This window comes from Lacerta agilis, chromosome 6 (assembly GCF_009819535.1).
Source record: "Lacerta agilis isolate rLacAgi1 chromosome 6, rLacAgi1.pri, whole genome shotgun sequence".
Classification (NCBI taxonomy): Eukaryota; Metazoa; Chordata; class Lepidosauria; order Squamata; family Lacertidae; genus Lacerta; species Lacerta agilis.
The window spans coordinates 15,037,680-15,058,846 of NC_046317.1; the positions used below are offsets into that span (position 1 = coordinate 15,037,680).

The window sequence follows — 21,167 nt, forward strand, 5'->3', positions numbered from 1 at the left end:
AAATCAGCTCGCTGCAAAACTGGAGCTGCTGGCTTGAGCGCGGCCTGCAGGGCAGCAGGGTTTGCTGGCAAAAAGGCTGCTTGCTGCTGCTGCTGCTGGATCGCTGGCAAAAGCGCGGCTTGCGATGAAGGAAGCGGGACCGTTGCTTGGAGCGAGGTCCGCGGCTGCTGCTGACTTGAAATCGCTGGCTGGTAAAAGGCCTGCGATGACTGCTGAGCGACTGGCGGTGGGGCAGTCCGCGGCGGGGCTTGAAAGGCCGACGGCGTCTGCTGCACCGGCACAGGCGGCAATGAATCTGGCAATGACAAATTGGACAAGGGCGAGTGCGTGTACGACAACGGGGCCTGAACTGGCTGCTGCGAGGGGGCCGAAAATGGCACAACCGCAAGCGGCAGCACAGGGGCACTATTAAAAGCAGTATTTCCCAAATTCACTGTTCCATTAAGCAAAACATTTCTTGGAGCGATTTGTTGAAAGCAGTTTCTTACTTTGCTCCATACTAATTGTACAGGAATTCCGATTTTCGGGTTGGCCATAAATTCTAACCCGATCCTTTCCCATGAGGCTAAATCTTTCGTTCCTTCCTTAGGGACCCAGGGACAAATTTCCCCAATGGTTTTAACTAAAAGCTCTACTTCTGATTCAGAGACAGGGTGACCATTTCTTTTCAAAAGGTACAATAAATCTTCACAAAATTTTACTTGAGCAGTTGAGAGTGAGGAGCCCATTTTTTAAACACTTTTCCCAAACTTTTCCTCCCCCACCCGTAGGCTTCTACTAGGGGACACCGGTTCTACCCGTAGGCTTTAACCGAAAAACCTGGCACCCGTAGGCTTTAGCCAGAAAACCTCCGCCCCCACCCGTGGGCTTCTACTAGGGGCTACCGGCCCTACCCGTAGGCTTTGACCGAAAAACCTGGCACCCGTAGGCTTTAGCCAGAAAACCTTTCCCTCCCACCCGTAGGCTTTTTCGGGAGACACCGGCCCTACCCGTAGGCTTTGACCGAAAACCCTGGCACCCGTAGGCTTTTGCCAGACCCTGGCACCCGTAGGCTTTTGCCAGAACCCTTCCCACCCGTAGGCTTTAGGGAAGACCTTACTCTGCCCGTAGGCTTACACTAAACTCCTTGCCGCTCTACCCGGGGACCCCTTGGGGCAAAATATACGCGCGCGACTTCTATTTACACTACTTTGGGCAAGCGGTGGATTCGCGCTACTGCAGCGAAATCCTGGATAAACCGGGCCGTTATACCTCACCTCTCAATGTCTGTTTCCGAGCCACTTCCGATATGTTGCCTTTAACCGGAGTCTTCGTGGAAGCGATTTTTGACTACGCTTTGCCTCACACGGGGCACCACTTGTCGGGGTATGGGTGCTGGAGCTCCTCGTGCACGGCCTTGGACTGGTTATGCACGAGGTACCAGTTGCGGGGAAAGCGGCCAGCGTTCCGCGTGCTTTTGAGCACGGTCGCCGGCCAAGCCTCACAGTCTGAAGGATGATGAGTAAGCCAATTGAAGACTCTGATGGTGTGTGAGTTCTTAGTTGCCTTCTTTAGAGAAAAGTTGCCTTGTGAAATAAAATATATACCCTGACTCTGAATAGACGGACCAGTTTAAAGAAATAAAAATTTTACTTTACTCCCCCCTTTAACCCCAAAGGAAGACAGACACCGGTTGTATCTTTAGTGGCTTCGGCAGAACCCGCGTAGGCTCGTCCCCTAAGCTAAGTTCTCCTAAGCTTAAAGACCCTGCGCGCCCAATCTTCCGCGAGGCTAACTAAATAAACTAAAACCGAAATATCTTCCGCGGGCCTATCCCTAGGCTAACCTAAAAGAACCTAACTAAAACTAGAACCGAATGATCTTCCGCGATCTAACTCTAACTAAAGAAAAACCCATCCAACCCGTCCAGCCCGCTCCTAGCCCCTTAAACTAAACTTGACTTCAACTAAAACCCAACTAAAAGAACATAAACGAACTTCTCCTAAAGAACGTGCGGTCTCGTGCCTAAGCGGGGTGCCTCTGCCTTTTATTAGGGAACAAACGTGACATCATCATTAGTACTTTAACCAATAAAATCACTGTTGCTGCCCTCCAAAAAGGCGGGAAGCAAGTTTAACGCTCATTAACAACTTTGAACATGACCGGATCTACAAAATAAAGGCGGATTAATCTTGTAAGTGAATCACACTATTCATTCATGCTTTCACTTTCACTTTTGCGCGCAATTATACCAAAAGTAGACCTTGAAAAAACCCATAAAATAACCAATTAATTATGAATCCATGGCGGATCCGTGAAACGTATTCCGACAATGGGGGAAAGCTAGTCATGAATAACTGACTAGACTTATAGCTTCACGGTTCTGTCCCAATTGTTCTAGTGAGAGTAGACCAGGGTTTCTCCAGACTGTTTCTGGACCTAGGTCTCCAACTTTTTTGTGTTGTTTTTTTTTACTACAACTCCCATCATCCCTAGCTAGCAGGACTAGTAGTAAGGGATGATGGGAACTGTAGTCCAAAAACAGTTGGGGAAACCCTGGAGCAGACCCACTGAAATTAACAAAACTGAGTTAGTCATGTCCATTGATTTTTAGTGGATTTACTCTGAGTAGGACTAGCATTGGATACAACCGCTAGCTATGATTAATTGAGACCATTAATTCTATAGAATACAGAGAGCTGCCTTATGCTAAGACCATTGATACATCTGTACTGTCATCAGTTGGGGACTCTAGTTTTGACTGGAGCAGCAGCTCTGAGGAGGGGATATTTAACGCCACCCCCCATCTCTCCCACAATTGTATTTGGGCACTTTTCCAGTAGGCATTTACAGCAGCAGAGCGTGTTTTCATGGCACTACAGTGGTACCTCTGGTTACGTACCTGATCCGTTCTGGGGTGCCGTTCGCACCCCGAAAAGTATGCAACCAGAGTGGCGATATCGCGCTTCTGCGCATGCACGACCTGCGCAGAATGGCAAAACCCAGAAGTAAACACTTCCGGGTTTGCTGCGTTCGTAACCTGTGCCGTTTGCAACCCGCACCGTTCGAAACCCGCAGTGAACGCAACACGAGGTACGACTGTATTTTAATGAGGAAAATGAGGAAACATGGCAGAGCAGTGAAAGAGCAGAGGGAATAAGTCAGCTTCTTTCTTTCTCCCACAGCCACTTTCCTCGGTTGCCTTGCTGGAGATACTTGCTTACATTTGACTCCCCCTCTCTCCTGTTTAGCCGAACCCCTGCCAAAATGGTGGCGTTTGCTATTCAATCTGGGATGACTTCACTTGCACCTGCCCACCAAATACAGCTGGGAAAGCCTGTGAGGAAGTAAAATGGTGCGAACTCAGTCCATGCCCCCATGAAGCCCAATGCCAGCTGGTGCATCGAGGATTTGAATGCAAGTATTCCCCTCTCCCGACCCCTGAAAATCCCTAACGCCCAACCCCCCCATCTCCTTAACTTCGAGGGACTAAGGCAACACAGTGTTAATTTTTTCACAAGTCTTTCAGGCTTTCCCAATCCTTGCGATGTATTTATTGGGGCATTTGTTGCTGTACATAGCACCACTCTCAAGTTGAGTGTTTCTTAGCAACTTCATTCGCCTTATATATACTGCAGGAGACATTTTTCTGACGTTAGGGGGACTGAGGCATTGTGCAGCCACTACACTAGAAAAACACTGTTAAGGTCCCTTATTAGAACACTGATTAAAATCCAGTCATTTATCCAGACATCTCTGTTGCCTTTTCAGCACCTGCTAGACCAGAGGTGGATTTAGGGCAGTGTGACTCATTCAACCACACTAGGCACTGAGCCTAGAGGGCACTGCAGGGTGCTGTGGGACGTGGGTGGTGCTGTGGTCTAAACCACAGAGCCTCCTGGGCTTGCCAATCAGAAGGTCAGCAGTTCCCCACAACGGGGTAAGCTCCCGTTGCTCTGTCCCAGCTCCTGCCAACCTAGCAGTTCTAAAGCATAGCAGCGCAAGTACAGTGGTACCTCTAGTTACAAACTTAAATCGTTCCGGACGTCGGTTCTTAACCTGAAACTGTTCTTAACTAGAGGCGCGCTTTCGCTAATGGGGCCTCTTGCTGCCACTGCGCCGCCGGCACACGATTTCTGTTCTCATCCTGGGGCAAAGTTCTCAACTCGAGGTAACTCTTCCAGGTTGGCGGAGTTTGTAACCTGAAGCGTTTGTAACCTGAGGCATTTGTAACTCGAGGTACCACTGTAGATAAATAGGTACCACTGCGGCGGGAAGGTGAATGGCATTTCCATGTGCTCTGGTTTCCGTCACGGTGCCCCGTTGTGCCAGAAGCAGTTTAGTCATGCGGGCCACATGACATAGAAAGTTGTCTGTGGACAAACGCTCCCTTGGCCTGAAAGCGAGATGAGCGCTGCAACCCCATAGTTGCCTTTGACTAGACTTAACCATCCAGGGGTCCTTTACCTTTTTTGCAGGGTGCTGAAACTATGACATAGTGAATTGAGCAGAACTCTCTCTCTTGATATAGATCCCTTTATCTCAATCTTCCATTCATATGCTGAGAGGGTGTTTGTTTGTTTGTTTGCATTTTTAATGGCTATAAAAGCAATACAGGGCACTAAGCTATCTTGCCAGTACAGTGGTGCCTCGCAAGACGAAAAAAATTCGTTATGCGAGTGCTGTCGTATAGCGAATTTTTCGTCTTGCGAAGCACCAATGGGAGAATAGCGGTTTGACAGGGGAAAAAAAATTGGAATTTTTTCGTCTTGCGAGGCAAGCCCATTGAAAAATTTGTCTTGCGAGACAGCCTTCCGCTAGCGAATGCCTTTCATCTAGCGAGTTTTTCATCTAGCAAGGCATTCGTCTGGCGGGGTACCACTGTATATGAAGGCAAAAAAACAAAAAGTTTAATAAAATGTAATGTGCATGACTAAGTACACCACTCCTAGATGCTTAATGCCTTTTGCTATCTCTACACAGGTATTGCCAATGCAATTTTTAGTGGCAGGAGCAGTGCGATATTTTACAGAAGCAATGGGAACATCTGCAGGGACCTTACCAACATAACCTTTGGCTTTCGGACTCGGGACTCTGATGTGATCCTGCTTTACGCAGAAAAGGAGCCGGAGTTTGTCACCATCTGCATCCAGAGTGCCAGATTGGTGTTCCAGCTGCAAAGTGGCAACAGCTTGTATACGCTGAGCCTGGCAAGCTCGCGGCCGGTGAATGATGGGATCCTGCACCAGGTGACCTTCTCAATGATGGAGCCCTTATCTCAGTCCTCGAGATGGCTCATGGATATAAATGATAAGGAAGACATCACAACCAGTATGGTTGCCACAGGAAACCTCAACTTCTTGAGAGAAGAGACAGATATCTACCTTGCTGACAAAGCTTTTGATAACCTGGATGGGCTCAGAGGGTGCATGAGCACTGTGGAAATTGGTGGCATCCACCTCTCCTACTTTGAAACCATTGATGGCTATATGAAGAAACCACAGGAAGAGCAGTTCCTCAAGATATCTGCCAACCCCGTTGTCACTGGCTGCCTTCCATTGGACGCTTGCAGCTCAAACCCTTGCATGCACAACGGGATATGTGAAGACTTTTACTCTTATTACAGTTGCACGTGTGCCGAGGGGTGGACTGGAACCTACTGCGAAACCAACATTGACGAGTGTGCATCAAATCCCTGTGTGCACGGAAACTGCAGCGACAGAGTCGCCATGTACAAGTGCATATGTGATCTGGGGTACACGGGGTCGAGGTGCGAAGAAGACATTGACGACTGCCGGGGCCACCTGTGTGCAAATGGGGCCACCTGTGTTGATGAGATTAATGGCTATTCCTGCCTATGTGCCGGGAATTTCACCGGAAGGTTTTGCAGGTACTGTCATGAAGCCTGATGAAGAAATTCACCCGCTACAGTATCAGTTGCTTCCGATCTCTTAAATGAGGCAGTGATTAAAAGCTGAACAAACCCCTGGGTTAGCAATTGCACTACTAAGAGTTGCATGGTGAGGAAATCAGGTAATGTCGTGGGCACCCTCAGTCTTGTAAATGTCCATGATTGTGAATGGTGCTTTGCTCCCAGACGCGGGTGGTGCTGGGGTCTAAACCACAGAGCCTAGGGCTTGCCGATCAGAAGGTTGGCGGTTTAATCCCCACGACGGGGTGAGCTCCCATTGTTCAGTCCCAGCTCCTGCCCACCTAGCAGTTTGAAAGCGGCTTAGTCATGCTGGCCACATGACCTAGAAGCTGTATGCCGGCTCCCTTGGCCAGTAAAGCGAGATGAGCGCTGCAACCTCTGAGTCTGCGACTGGACCTAACGATCAGGGGTCCTTTCACCTTTACCTTTTACAGCTCCTATACCATGAAAATAACATTTGAATTAGACCGGAGTCTTTCATCAAAGACCTCTGTTTAAATGAACTTTTAAGGTGATAAAAGATGGCAGTATATCTAGACTGGCTTTGCTGAATGACTCTATAGGCCAAGGAAGCCGGCGTTTGTCCGCAGACAGTTTTTCCGGGTCGTGGCCAGCATGACTAAGCCGCTTCTGGTGAACCAGAGCAGCGCAAGGAAATGCCATTTACCTTCCCACTGGAGCGGTACCTATTTATCTACTTGCATTTGATGTGCTTTCGAACTGCTAGGTTGGCACAAGCAGGGACCCAGCAACGGGAGTTCACCCCATCATATGGATTCGAACCACCGACCTTCTGATCGGCAAGCCCTAGGCTCTGTGGTTTAATAGGAGCTGAGCTACCTATTAAAGGCACACCCTCATGCCGCTCCAGGAAAGCTGTGACTGGATGATACAGTTACTTCCAATGCCCTAGGGAGTAGGAAACACCAATGGAAAAGGCCTATGTCTTCCGGCGGCGACGCCATCGCCGGGTGGTCGAAGGCTGCTTCGGGTCCGAAGCGCCTTGTCCATCCCGGGGGTTAGGAGCCGCGCTACCGCAGCGTGCGGCTCCGGTTGGGGTGCGGGAAGAGCGTCCCGCACCCTGGGCTCCCCGGCTGCGCCCGCAGAGGCTCCGAACCCTTCCCCTGCCCCCCTGTAAAGGGGGAGTGGGGGTGAAGGGACAACGGAGCCGGGCTTACGGGGATATGCCCCAACCGGGATGCAAATGCGGCGGCAAAGCCCGCGGTGAGCGTCTAAGTTCTACCTGTGAAGAATGGAGCTAAAGGAACCCGGTGGTCGTGAGTAAATAATCTTGGCAGAAATCGTGTTTTTGGAACGATCCGGGGGGAAGGAGAAAGGCAGCCTGCCTCCCTCCCTTCGAGCCTAAGAAATTAACCAATTTGAGGGATTGCTGCCACAGAACTGGTTATAAAGTATTTAAAATCGATACATGAGACTGGCAAACTTTTTTCTTGGGAAGCTAACTAGCGGAAAATATCTCTATTTAAAGTTGCGGTGTTTGCGCTCCAGCTTAGGAAAATGGCGACGAACAAAGAGACAGGAGAAGAAATATGATACCCACTTCCTCCTCCTCTGCCAGTATGCTGGGTTTCGTCCTTGAACTGGTATTGAACTCTGGACTAACAGATGAACAAAGGCTCACTGCCTTGAAGGTGGAACTACTTTACAGAAAAGTTAAAGTCTTGTGTGGGGGTCTGAAATGGAACCAACTGCCCACAGAGGAGGCTAACAAAACTTTTGACACTTTGGAAGAAAATCTTGTCAAAGAGCTGAGAGGATGGATGGAAAGATGGAAAGAAATGAGTGAGCTACTTCGGAGAAGAAATTCGCTTGTGGGGGTGGCAGCCCCAAGGCGATGTCAAGATTTGCTATATCCAGTCCCCGAGGTGTGAGCTCGGGGGCCAGGGACAGAGAATTAAGGTATTTACAAGAAGAAAAGGAATGCTACAAAGAACCGGAGAAGCTGAGAGAGGGAGAGTTGGACACCTCGGAGCTCGTGGCAAGGAGAGCTTTGGACTATGCCTGGATCTGTGGACGTTTGGAGAGGGAAGATGCATGGAAGTTCAGTGCTGATGCCATCAGGAGAAGAAGAATGGACAGAGGGGGTGTGGGGTGATGTATTAAGCAAAATCTAAAGTAATCTGTTAAGGTACTTTGAAATTGGAGGGTGAACACTGTCAACAATAGTTTGTTTTATTATCTGTTTGAACATGAAAAGAGATATTTAAGTTTTTATGTTATTAGCAGCAGTTCAAAGGACAGAAGAGATAGATTTGATGAGGATAATCTGTGAGGATTTATGAGGATGTAGTATAAATAAAGTCGATTTAAGTGGTTTAAGTTTATAGATTAAGACGATTAAGATTAAGATGAAGATTAAGATGAATGTTTTTCTTTATATATATAATTAAGTTTAATTTTTTAACGAAGAGGTTAAAAAGTAGATTATGGATATAAACTCGAAGGTGAAAAGGCAGGGGAAGTCAACTGTCAAGATTGGAAAAAGAAATTTTTTTTTTGAGATGTCTAATTAAGAAGGAAAATCATGGCAATTTTTGTATTAGATGTGTAATTGTATTTGTTTAGTATGTGTATAAATGTAGGTGTGGTTAAGGTTGTATGTGGTTATAAGTAAAAATGTCAATAAATTCTTATAAAAAAAAAGGAAAAGGCCTATGTCACCCGCAAGGTGGCTCCTGTTTAGACATGTGATGCTACCAACATAATATTTGTCTCCTCCGTGTTAAGATATTGAAGACAGGGTTTGTTACTAAAACAATTCCCATGTGAGACTAAAATAAACCCCAAGGGAATATATAGACTGTAGGGCAGGCTTTTATCATGTTTTTTGGGGGGTGTTTAAGTGGAAATTAGACTGGCTTTGAAAAATATAGGGGAAAGTAATTTTGTAGGCTTACCACTGTTGTTTTGCTTCAGATATATACGGCTACCGTCTACAGTGTGCGGGAATGAGATCAAAAATATTACCTGTTACAACTACGGCAACTGTTCCGAGCTCCAAGGACTATTGGAATGCATGTGCCTCCCGGGCTTTACTGGACGGCGGTGAGATTATTTGACATCCCATAATTATTTTCATGCGGTAATTTGACCTCAATAGAATAGGAGCAGGGCCTTTTTTTTCCAGCCGGAACTCGCCGGAACACAGTTCCGGCACTTCTCAGGAGGGCGCCCATTGCCATTTAAGAGAACAAGGGAGCCGTTCATGGCGAGTCCAAAAACCAGCACTGTATCTCCAGTCAATACTGGAAAACATTGGGTTCTAAAAAGAGACATTAGGTTCTATTCACCACTAAATAGCATTTTTCTTATTTCATTTGTAATTTCATCCAAGCCCTGTATTCTGGAACAAAGGAAAACTGGAAAAGCATGTCTGAAAACAGGGTGTCAAAGAGAAGGGCTGTAGTCTAGACTCTAAAATGCTATTTTTCTGTGTGCAGGGTGGGATTTTAATTGTTATTATTTGCATGAAACATCCTGTACTGTGTACTCTTGAGTATCCCGGGGGGGGGGGGGCACTGTGTACAACTGATGTGGTACAGTCCAAGGAAAGAGTGTACCACATGGTTTCTCTGCCTGTGCTGCCTCAGCACTGACTCATGGGCTTGGAGACAATGCACATCTGGCACTGCTGCACAGGATGGCTTCCTTTCCTATTTACTTTGGCACCATGCAATGATCCTTTCCGGTGAAGTTGACAGGAAGCCCTTTATGCATAGGCTCTTCCTGATGAGCACCACCTCATAAAGTCTTTCAAATGCCCCCCCCTGCGATCTCGGTTACCGACAGAGAAAAGACGTGTTTACTAAATTGACAAGACACTGGGTACTAAATGTAAGGAACAGAAAAGAAATGGTGAAGATTTCATTCTGTGTGGGAGATATTTGCAATTCCATCTGGATAGATGCAAAAACAGATTAAGTAGCCAGAACCCAGTGTGTGGGAACATGCAGCATGTATGTAACATGCCCTCAACACACACACACACCTTCAAATAAGTAATTCCAGATCATCCATTTGCCTTTTCTGGAATGCTGAGTTACACTAATCATACAATCCGTTTCCATCTTGGAAGATGTGTATAGTAGTAACTAGGAGTTTTTGAACTTGCTTTCTTCTTTGCATTTCTTGTTCTTCAGCTGTTTTGCATCAAAAGGCTCCTGCATGCTTGTCCCCAAAACCCCAGCACATTGTAGGAGGTCACAGAGCACAGTCTATGGTGCACGCTAACGTCACATAGGGAACTAGGACGACCTTTTCAGCCAGTGCTCTGCAATGAACTTACAGCATAACCTGGCAGAAAACCCATTTTTTTGTCCCGTGGCTTCATTGTGCAGCGAAAGATCGATAGTAAATCCTCACTTTTCCCCCTCCCTCCAAAAATGCACAGCGTAGACCACCCCTAAGCACATGCAGTGTCGAAGTGTTGCTTTTAAATATGGCGTAAGACAAATTGCCACGTTGGCATATGCTTTTAAATCTTCAGCATTTTCAAATCTAGGACCCAACTAGATCTCCAGCCAGCCACTTGGGACTTTCTAGTACCCTTACTTATTTGCTTCACATGTTTGCCTTCTCCCCTTTCTGTATCTTCTTTGCATCTCTCTTTTTTCTTACCTTCTCCCACTCTAGTTTCCCCCTTTTTAAGAAACAAAAACACTCATTCTAAGATTCAAATGGGACTGGTATAGGTGATACAACTCCAATGTCAGTCGCAGCTCACTCGCTCTCTGGGCTGGAGGGCACATTTGCACCCCGAGAAGCTGTTACAGACACCACACATGGACGCCAAAACCTGTTCTATTGGCAGCATTAGACAGTTTATATCAAGTCTAATTTAGGCGGTGGGTGAGGTTTGGGGAAGGGGGGGCCCCACAGGCAAGGCCTCTGCAACCCCTGCCCTAGTTACCGGTAAGCCATCTAGGAGAGCCAAGGATTTCAGTGAGCCATTGAAAGTGGCCTCGGTCCTGTATACCTGAAGGAGTGTCTCCATCCCCATCATTCAGCCCAGACACTGAGGTCCAGCGCCAAGGGCCTTCTGGCAGTTCCCTCACTGCGAGAAGTGAAGTTACAGGCAGAGGGTCTTCTCCCTTTGGACCGCCCTACCATCAGATGTCAAGGAGATAAAGAACTACACAACTTTTAGAAGACATCTGAAGGCAGCCCTGTATAGGGACATTTTTAATGTTTTCTTATGTGTTGGGGGGCAACCCAGCCAGATGGGTGGAGGATAAATAATGAAGTTAATTTATAACACCGTCTCACCTTTTCCATTCACATTAGTGAGTAGTTGGCCAATGTATTTACCTTTTTTTAAAAAAATATAATAATAATAATCTTGCAGATGTGAAGTGGATATCAACGAGTGCACCTCTGATCCGTGCCTCAACGGGGGCCTCTGCCAGAACCTGCTCAACAAATTCAACTGCGTCTGTGACTTGAACTATGCCGGCGATCGCTGCGAAATAGACGTAAGCGACCTCTCCTTCTTTGTCTCTCTCTTGTTGTGGCAGAACCTCTTTCAACTTCTCTCCTACCTCATTCTGCGCATGGATGACGACCCAGCAGTGGAGTGGGGGGAACAGGACGACTACTAGCAGTCAGATTGGGGCGTCGTTTTTAAAGCTGTCAGAGCACAATGGAAGATCGGCCAAACAGCACAGCTAGGCTGGGAATCAGAACAGCGAGGGTAACCATAATCACATGCTGATTCCGTTTCTCTAACATTTTGAGCATATTTAAAATGTGCATTATTTGGTGCCCTGATTCCGATGGAGAGGCTGTGAAGTAGATTCATGCTTCTTGGTGCAGTTCAGCTTTAAATGTGAGATGAAAGCAAACATCCCTAAAGCAAGTTTTTGATATTTCAAAAGAATATATGCATCTTCTTTTTGCTCTGGATTTGCTTAGCAGTTTGGATTACAATACTTCCCATTTGTATAGCGCTTTCCCACAAAATTGTGGATATTCGAAACATGTTAGGTAGTGCTATAATCATGGTACAGTGGTACCTTGGGTTACGGACCAGATCCATTCTGGGGTGCCGTTCGCACCCCGAAAAGTCTGTAACCCGAGCGGGTGATTTTGCGCATGCGCAAAACCGTGCAGAACGCTTCTGCGCATGCTCACCCAGCGAAACCCGGAAGTAAGTACTTCTGGGTGGCCGCGTATGCAACCCGAAGTGAACATAACCCGAGGTATGACTGTATCAGTAAATACAGAAAATGTTTAAAAGATCAATCAATCAATTTATTTATTGCATTAGCCCTATGGCCATAGCACATAGTAAAAGACCAGGCAGTAGCCTGACATGATTATACAGAGAATACAACAGTTAAAACAATTGGAGTAAAATCGAACAGGTTAAAACAAATAAATAAAAATAAAAATAAAAGCACTAGCAGGCGTGACGACAGTCTCCATGTTGGGGAATATACATAAGACTAAGGCTAGGGGAAGTTGGCCAAAAAGGTGGTCCTGAGTTTCAGGGCCTGTAATATGTAGATGGCCACTCCACGTGAAACCAAGGGGTTGGCATCCACCAGTAGATCAATCCATAAAATATGTGTGAAAACAATGTAAAAACAATGGAAATAAGCTAGCCTCATAATAGAGCCATAGAACATTAAGAGTTGAGAAGAACTTTGGAGGCCAGAGTTCTTCAACCTTGGCTCACTGGATGTTTTCGCTGCAATTCCCATCATCCCTAGCAAGCTTCGTCTATAGTAAAGGAATAATGAAATTGTAGTCCAGTAACATCCAAGACCAAAGAGGCCGGAGAGTCAGATCAGTGGCAAAATAAATAATAAGATTATTATATAGCTTTCATATACATTATACTGTTTAAATCTGTTTTAATGATGTTGTGATTTTATTGTTAAGCAATTTGCAACCAAAGCAAATATAAGTCCTTTTTGGTACAAAGCAATCAATTTAATAATCCTATGAAACTTTTAAAAACCACCCTGCGACTTCAGACGAAGGCAGTATATAAATTTTAATCAAAATAATAATGTCTGCTAGTGCCGGAGCAAAACCAGGAGATAACTAGCTTATTTATTATTGAATTAATTCTTTAATTAAATGATAAATCCCCCTTCCTCTTCCCACCCCAAACCACAATTTGGCTGTGTACCAAAGAACAAATGTACCACCAATGCCCTGAAGTTCTTACGAATGGAAAAAGTCATGTTTCGTGCACTTGAGTAAAACATGTTCTCTCAGCCACCACTGATAATATAAACCAATTACTGGGCTGCCCCTCCCCAAACAGGTGTAATCCAGATATTTGGAACACATCTCCTTTTGCTGGCAGAGGCTGATGTGAGTTGCAGTCCAGGGCACCAGGATTTCGTTTTTACTTTTTATTATTTGTATACCACTTTTCAGACTACACAGCCCTCGCAAGGGGGTTTGCCTCATTCCTAAAAGACTCTTCACCCCTTATATTCCCAGCCAATCAATTGCTGTGCTATGCCAGTGCAAGTCTCCTGAAGAAGTCATTTCCACGTAATGTAGGAATCGGGTCTTTAGTGTTGTGGCACCTGCCCTTTGGAATGCACTCCCCTTGAATATTAGACGTGTGCTATCTCTTGTCTTTCCAGCACCTACAGAAGACCTTTCTTTTCCCCATAAGGCTTCTAAGTTGAGATCTTTCCCGGCCTGCATCTTTATTGGAATTGTTTCAAAAGATTTTTTTTTGTAGTTTTATCACTTGTTGTTTGGGAGGAAGCGTAGGGTTACAGATTTATTAAATAAATACACAATCCGCGTAAAATCAGGGCATTTTTTTGCAGCAGGAACTCAGTTCCAGCACCTGTCAGGTAGACACCATTGGCATTTAAGAGAACAAGCAAAGCATTCATGGTGAGTTCTGGCACTATATATATATATTATATATATGCGCGCACTGCCACAAATTAAATAATGCCACATTACATACAGCAATAAATAAGACAGATGCATTTTTCACTGGTGCCAGAAACCCATTGGGATTTGTGAGGGAAGGGCATCCCACACAGTTGGAGAAGGTTGCCTTAGAGATTGTCATAGCTGAAGCATACTGTTTTTAAAATCCATTACAAAAGAGCTCAGAGCTAATTGCCATAGATAAGATTTCTTTAGAGGCACATAAGGAAAAGAATGGAAACTTGAACGAGAGCTAAGCACCACAAAGGGATCTACAAAAGCAGGATGCATTTTAGGTTGGTATAAGGAAACATGGAATTTGGAAACTTTGAACTCTCAGGGGCATTTCCCTTGCATACTGTGCTGCTATTTCACGAGATGAAAAATAGATCAAGCACAAAAACCATATAAGATAGACACGGAGCGTATAAATAACCCTCTGAATATTTGTGCAGAGCTAGGAGCCTGATTTCGGAGGGAAACTGTATACGTATGATGTGTCTTATGTGATCACTAACACAATACTGAAAAGCAGCATTCTCTTCTTATTGAACTGTATACATGCTATTAATACTAGTGTTTTCAATGCAACCCTGCAGACTGTCGCTTTCTTTAACCACCTTGTCATCAAGAAGAGCATCTTCTTCACACATGCTTGTTTGTCCTCTCTTTGTGAATGTGTATTTTTCAGCTACATTGTGTGTCTGTGTGGGCATCTGCATGCACTTAGCTTCCCTGTCTTTGTACATAACAATAAACCTTCTGCCTTTGTCATGTTACATCCCTTTTGCATTTTTGTTTGTGCTGTTGCCTGCCTTCTCATTTGCTTCATGTGCGTTGGGAATCTGCTACCCAGAAAGTTCACTCCCCCCAACCCCTGAGGTGTGCGATTGCTTAAACATCTCCCGAGACCGGTGTCTTCCAAGTAAGGAGACTATCATCCGCCCTCCCTGAGGACAGAAAGCCTTCATTTCCAGAATACATTTGGTGCCTGCTATTTTGATTTCACCAAATGTCATCAGAAAAAGAGAAACCGCTTGGGATTTTTATCTGCTTAAATTTTAATTTCTCTTTCTTCCTCATTTCCCTCCCCCCAGTCACCCACCAAAAGCTAAAAGAAGAGTGCATCAGAACAATAGGTACCTGACTCAATTGCTATCCTGAGTCAGCAACAATATCATAACTGTTGAAGTTGTATACTTTGCCCAAGTCAGGGGCGTCGCTAGGGGGGGCGGTGGGTGCCAGGGGAGGGGGGTGACAAGCGGCAGCCCTCCCGGGGCGATGGAGCGAGCGGTGTAGAGTGGCAGGAGGGGCCGCCACTTGTCACCCCCACACGCCGCCACTTGCTCCGTCGCCCCGGGAGCAGCAGCGCATGGTGTGTGCGGTGCTGCTGCTCCCGGGGCAACGGAGCGAACGGCAGTGTGTGGGGGTGACAAGCGGCAGCCCCTCCCGCCACTCCCACACGCTGCCGCTCCCTCCGTCACCCCGGGAGCAGCAGCACACGGCCCGACAATGGAGTGTGCCTGCACGACATTTCGCGCAGGCACACTCCGTCGTTGGACCGCAGCTTTCGCGGTCCCCTTTTGAGCCACAGAGCAAAAAGGCGGTTCGTGGTGCTGCCGTGTGCGATCGGCAGGGAGCCGCCGATCACGCTCAGCAGCCCCACGAGCGCCTTTTTAATCTGCGGCTTAAAAGGGGGCTGCGGAAGCGGCAGCAGGCACCCCATCGTGATGTCACAATGTGACGTCACGGCACCCCACCCCTGGGTTGTTTCCTTTCCCCGCCCCGGGTAGCGCAGAGCCTTCCTCCGCCACTGGCCCAAGTGAGTAAATAATTCAGTTCTCCCATACCTCTGAATCGTTTGACTCAGGTGGCCAAGCTGTGCCCCTGTCTGGACAGGGATAGCCTAACTACTGTCAGCTCTGCTCTAGTAACCTCCAGGTTAGATTACTGCAATGTGTTACACATGCCCTCCAACATTTCTCCAATGAAAATAGGGACATTCTATTCTACATCAAGAGGTTTCTCCAGCATCTGATGGCCCGCACAAAAATATACATTGGTCACCTTGAGCAAATCACAACCTACCTCACAAGATTGTTGTAAAGAAAAATTGTGCGAGGAAAGGGATTGTGTACGACACCTTCAACGGATAAATGGAATGGAATTTTAGCTGTAGGTTGCCTTGAGTCTCTGCCGGGGGGAAAGATGAGATACAAATAATAATAATAATAATAATATAATAAATAATAATAATAATAATAATTGGAGGAGGAGGAACTGTTCAGGACCACACCTGAGTAAATCCTATTTCACTCAGTGGGACTTAGTTCTGAGTAAAAATGCTTAGGGTTGTAGTGCATTTCCAGTACGTTTCCGAGCACAATTCAAAGTGTTGGTGCTGACCTTTAAAGCCCTAAACGGCCTCGGTCCTGTATACCTGAAGGAGCGTCTCCACCCCCATCATTCAGCCCGGACACTGAGATCCAGCGCTGAGGGCCTTCTGGCGGTTCCCTCAATGCGAGAAGCAAAGCTACAGGGAACCAGGCAGAGGGCCTTCTCAGTAGTGGTCCCTCCCTGTGGAACGCCCTCCCATCAGAGGTCAAGGGAATAAACAACTACCTGACATTCAGAAAATATCTGAAGGCAGCCCTGTGTAGGGAAGCTTTTAATGTGTGATATTTTAATGTATTTGATCTTGTTGGAAGCCACCCAGAGTGGCTGGGGAAATCCAGCCAGATCGGCGTGGTACAAATAATAAATATTATTATTATTATAGTGTAAGGCTGCACAGCATTTACCCAGTTACCTAGGAGTAAGCTCCATTAAATACAGTGGGACTTACTTCTGAGTAGACTTATAAAGGCTTGCAGTTTAAAGCTCCATTTACAATAAAGGAATAAACACTCCACGCATTTCCTAAAAAAAATGGCTGGCTGCTGAAGCATTGCCATTTAAGAATTTAAAGTGGACTGGTGACATTTCCCTTCAAAATTATAGGAAGGGTTCACAAGCCAGGATCACCGTTTCCGGTGTGATACATGGTATGTAGGGAGAAAAGCTTCTCCCTCTCTCCTGATATGAGAACCAGTTTAATCAAACAACGCTCAATTGTGGGAGATCCAGGCAGATAATTCTTCACACTCAACATAGTTATTATAAGTATGATTGATTGACTAATCACCTTCAAAACAACCATCTCAAGGCAATGTGCACTCAAGATAATTGAAAAAAAAAATGCAAATGCATTTGAAACAAAACTTCCAAAGTAGACACCCGTGGTAAAGACCCATTTATCTATCTGGGAAAGCTTTTGGAACAAAAACGTCTTCAATTGTTTACCGAAAGTGCAGGTGATGGGCACCTGTTGTATCATGAGAGGAATGCTGTTCCACAGAACTGGGGCAGCCACACAAAAACCCTGCTCCAAGTTACTGCAGAGCAGACTTCTGAGATCTTTGGAACTTGCATGATAAACTCTTCCACAGACCACAGAGATTTACTGGGCATGTAAGGAATAAGGCGGTCCCTCAAGTAACCTGGTCCCACAAAATATAGTGATGGCCACCAATTTGGATAATAGTGAAAATATTAATATAGACTATAACTGCAAGTACTTGGCAATCAGTTTTAATGATTTCTGTGCAATTTTACACACATTTTACTTACCAAGCAAAACTATATTAGTTTACCAAGTATATTTTGAAGTCCCAAGTCATGTTACAACCTCTTTTTTTTTTTTTGCAATCCTCATTTTGGGAATTGGAAAGTTGAAAAATTCAACACACCCTACTAGGCTGGCCTAGGGTTTTACTTAGGGACTTGGGCTTGGATGTTCAAATGGATTTCTTGTGCATGCTGCCTCCCCCACTCATCGCCATCATCATCATCACAACAACAACCTTATTTTTTATTATTTGTACCTCACCCTTCTGGCCAGGTTTCCCCAGCCACTCTGGGCGGCTCCCAACAGAATATTAAAGACACAATAAAATATCAAACATCAAAAACTTCCCTAAACAGTCATAGTGGAGGAATAGAAAATCCACTCATGTAGAAGAATGCACGCATACACCTGCTTCCTCCATTAGAATGAATGAGGTAGCACTCATATAAATCTGGAACCAGCAGCTGGCATCCTTGGGGGCTGCCATGACAAGGCTCGCTGTAGACATCTGATTTCCCCCAAGCAACATTCATACGGCCATGAATGACCACTGTATTCCCCCATATCAAATGCCAGTCTCTCAGTTATCATTCTGAGGTTCAGGTGACAGCAACATGTTCAGTTTGGTAGAATCCAAAGGAACAGGATCTCTCCAAATTGGAGAGGCGACAACACGCCCAATAAATTTAGACTGGACTCACACTAGACCACGTGGAAGAGTATCACACCCCACGCTACTGGAAGAGGTGATGTTCCAAGTTCCCATTCCCATCATGTACTTGGTTTAGTCACTGTGCAGAGCTAATATGGACTGCACTTTTGAGCAGGTGCTCCTGTACCTGCTCAAACAAGCCTGCTTGAAAAGTGTGGCACACAGGAATGGTCCATATGGCACAGACTTAAAATGTTATGGGCCCTCTTCTTCCTTACTCTCTTGGTAGCTAACAATAGCCCACACATTACTTTTGCAAGGTCTGCTGCATAGTATTATTTTAGCCTTTGGGGCAAGTTAGAATCATAGAATCAGAGTTGGAAGGGACGACAAAGGTCCTCTAGTAGTACAACCGCCTGCAATGCAGGAATCTCAACTAAAGCATCCATGACAGATGGCCATCCAACCTCTGCTTTAAAAACCTCCAGAGGAGGGAAGTTCAACCACCTCCCAAGGGCATCTGTTCCACTGTCAAACAGCTCTTACCGTCAGAAAGTTATTCCTGGTATTTAGCCGGAATCTCTTTTCTTGTAACTTGAATCCATTGGTTTGGCTCCTACCTTCAGAGCTTGCTCCATCTTCCATGTGACAGCCCTTGAGATATTGGAAGATGGCTATTGTATCTCCTCTCCGTCTCCTCTTTTCCATGCTAAACATGCCCAACTCTCTCAACCGTTCCTCACAACGTTACACACCTAACAGCAACAACAATAGAAAACATGAATGAGTGTGGCACACATCAGCAATATCAAATTCAGCGCAACTAAAACACTGTAAGTGAAAGAGTTTGGGATTCTCACCGAATTTGCCTTTCAGAGATTACTTAATATATTCATTAACCGCAAGTGTTAGTTATGTGAACATGTCCTAATGACACTTAAATTACAATAATAAATGCCCACTGCCTCATGAATAATTTATTCCCCATTTGCATAGTCATCCTTATGCAGTTATTCCTGAGTAATTATCATACTGACTTAAAAAGGTGTCAAGGACTGAATAACTACTTCCTGGGCTCATCCTCTCCCTCCGTTGGCCATGTGCATCTTTCTTTTGTAATTCTGCCCTTGCCCCATGCCATCTCCTTTCAAAAACAGGCAAAGAGAAAAACTCCCTCTAGTCCAGAGGCACCACTTCAAATTTCAATAATTAAAAGGGGAGCAAGATTCAACTAGGTCCACCAGAACTTGTAGGTGGGGTGAAAAAGCAGTGCGTGATAAGAGCATTTTTGTGATTAAGGTTATTATTATTAATTAGCTATTATTATTCAATGTATTTTGTGTGCATTTAAATCCCGACAGTCTCCAAATTTGGCGGAGTACGATGCAGACCCAGGGTTTTGTTACTTCATATCATAATACTGTAACCATTCAAAAGGCTATGTTTAGCTTAATCATTCAAAAATGTTAACTACTTATAATGGAATAGGTTTCCTCTGTCCTTCCATACCTGTACATAACAGGAAGCTCTGTAGCCTACCAGTTCATTTTTCACTTTAAAGAGAATCTGCATTCTACATGAATACTAGTCAAATTTTAGGAGTGACAAGCAAGCAAGTTATTGGCTCCTGGTCTTACGTATGAGGTAAAGGACCCCTGGACGGTTAAGTCCAGTCAAACTTGACTATGGGGTGTGGCGCTCATCTCGCTTCAGGCCGAGGGAGCTGGTTTTGCCCAAGGACAAGGACATTATACAGAAAAGAAGGTGGCTGGCCCACAGTTTTTGTGTTTTATAAACCACATTGAGGTTTTCTTATAATCAAGTGGTATATAAATTTTGTTAATTAATAATAAACTAAATAAATAAAATTGGTAGGGACGTTCCCTCAAAAATAAGGATGGTCTTAACATCTGCCTATATAAGCACCTATTCTGTTGCTTCTTTCCATGCATTTCCAATGATTTATTCAGGTCCAAAGTGCCCCTTTTAAATCAAGAACTGCAAGACTCTTCCAGTCCTTTTAATTAATTAATTTAAACAGGGCATCTTATCCAAGGGACATGGGTGGCGCTGTGGTCTAACCCACTGATCCTCTTGGGCTTGCCCACCAGAAGGTCAGCGGTTCAAATCCCTGTGACAGAGTAAGCTCGTTGCTCTGTCCCAGCCCCTGCCAACCTAGCAGTTTGAAAGCACGCCAGTGCAAGTAGATAAATAGGCACCACTGCGGTGGGAAGGTAAACAGTGTTTCCGTGAGCTCTGGCTTCCACCATGGTATCCCATTATGCCAGAAGCAGTTTAGTCATGCTAGCCACATGGCTGGAAAGCTGTCTGTGGACAAATGCTGGCTCCCTCGGCCTGAAAGCAAGATGAGCGCCGCAACCCCATAGTAACCTTTGACTGGACTTAACAGTCCAGGGGTCCTTTACCTTTACCTTTTTACCTATCCAAGGACATTGTTGTGACCCCTCTCCAAAGAAAAACTGGAACCAACACTGATCTACACTACAAACCTCTTAATCCCAGCATCCCCAAACTCAGCCCTCCAGATGTTTCCGAACTACAACTCCCATCATCCGTAGCTAACAAGACCAGTGGTCAGGAATGATGGGAATTGTAGTCCCAAAACATCTGGAGGGCTGAGTTTGGGGATGCCTGTCTTAATCCCTCCCCATGCCCACAGGAATCTGTGAGGACTATATACCCTCCAACATTTCTCCAATGAAAACAGGGATTGTCTTGTTCAATACTATATAATAATGTTATTATTTATAGCCCACCCATCTGACTGGGTTGTCCCAGCCACTCTGGGTGGTTTCCAATATAATAAGATGATAATAAAACTATACAGGGCTGCCTTCAGATGTCTTCTCAAGGTTATATAGTTACTTATCTCCTTGGCTCAGGGGACACATAACTCCATACTCTTCAATATTTCTCTGATGAAAACAGGCACATCCTACCTTACCCTCTTTTACACCTTGCAAAACCAGAAGAGAAACTGCATGGGA

General features: G+C 45.4%; 1 protein-coding gene across 2 annotated transcripts in view; it reads left to right on the top strand.

Moving 5' to 3' along the window:
- CRB1 (crumbs cell polarity complex component 1) overlaps positions 1–21,167 on the top strand; it is a 144,305-nt gene that overhangs the window by 113,148 nt on the left and 9,990 nt on the right. For both annotated transcript variants that reach the window (XM_033151418.1, XM_033151417.1), the window contains 4 exons: positions 3,231–3,396; positions 4,963–5,869; positions 8,849–8,977; positions 11,277–11,403. In XM_033151418.1, the coding sequence (XP_033007309.1) occupies positions 3,231–3,396; positions 4,963–5,869; positions 8,849–8,977; positions 11,277–11,403 (1,329 nt within the window). The remainder of the gene's footprint in view (positions 1–3,230; positions 3,397–4,962; positions 5,870–8,848; positions 8,978–11,276; positions 11,404–21,167) is intronic.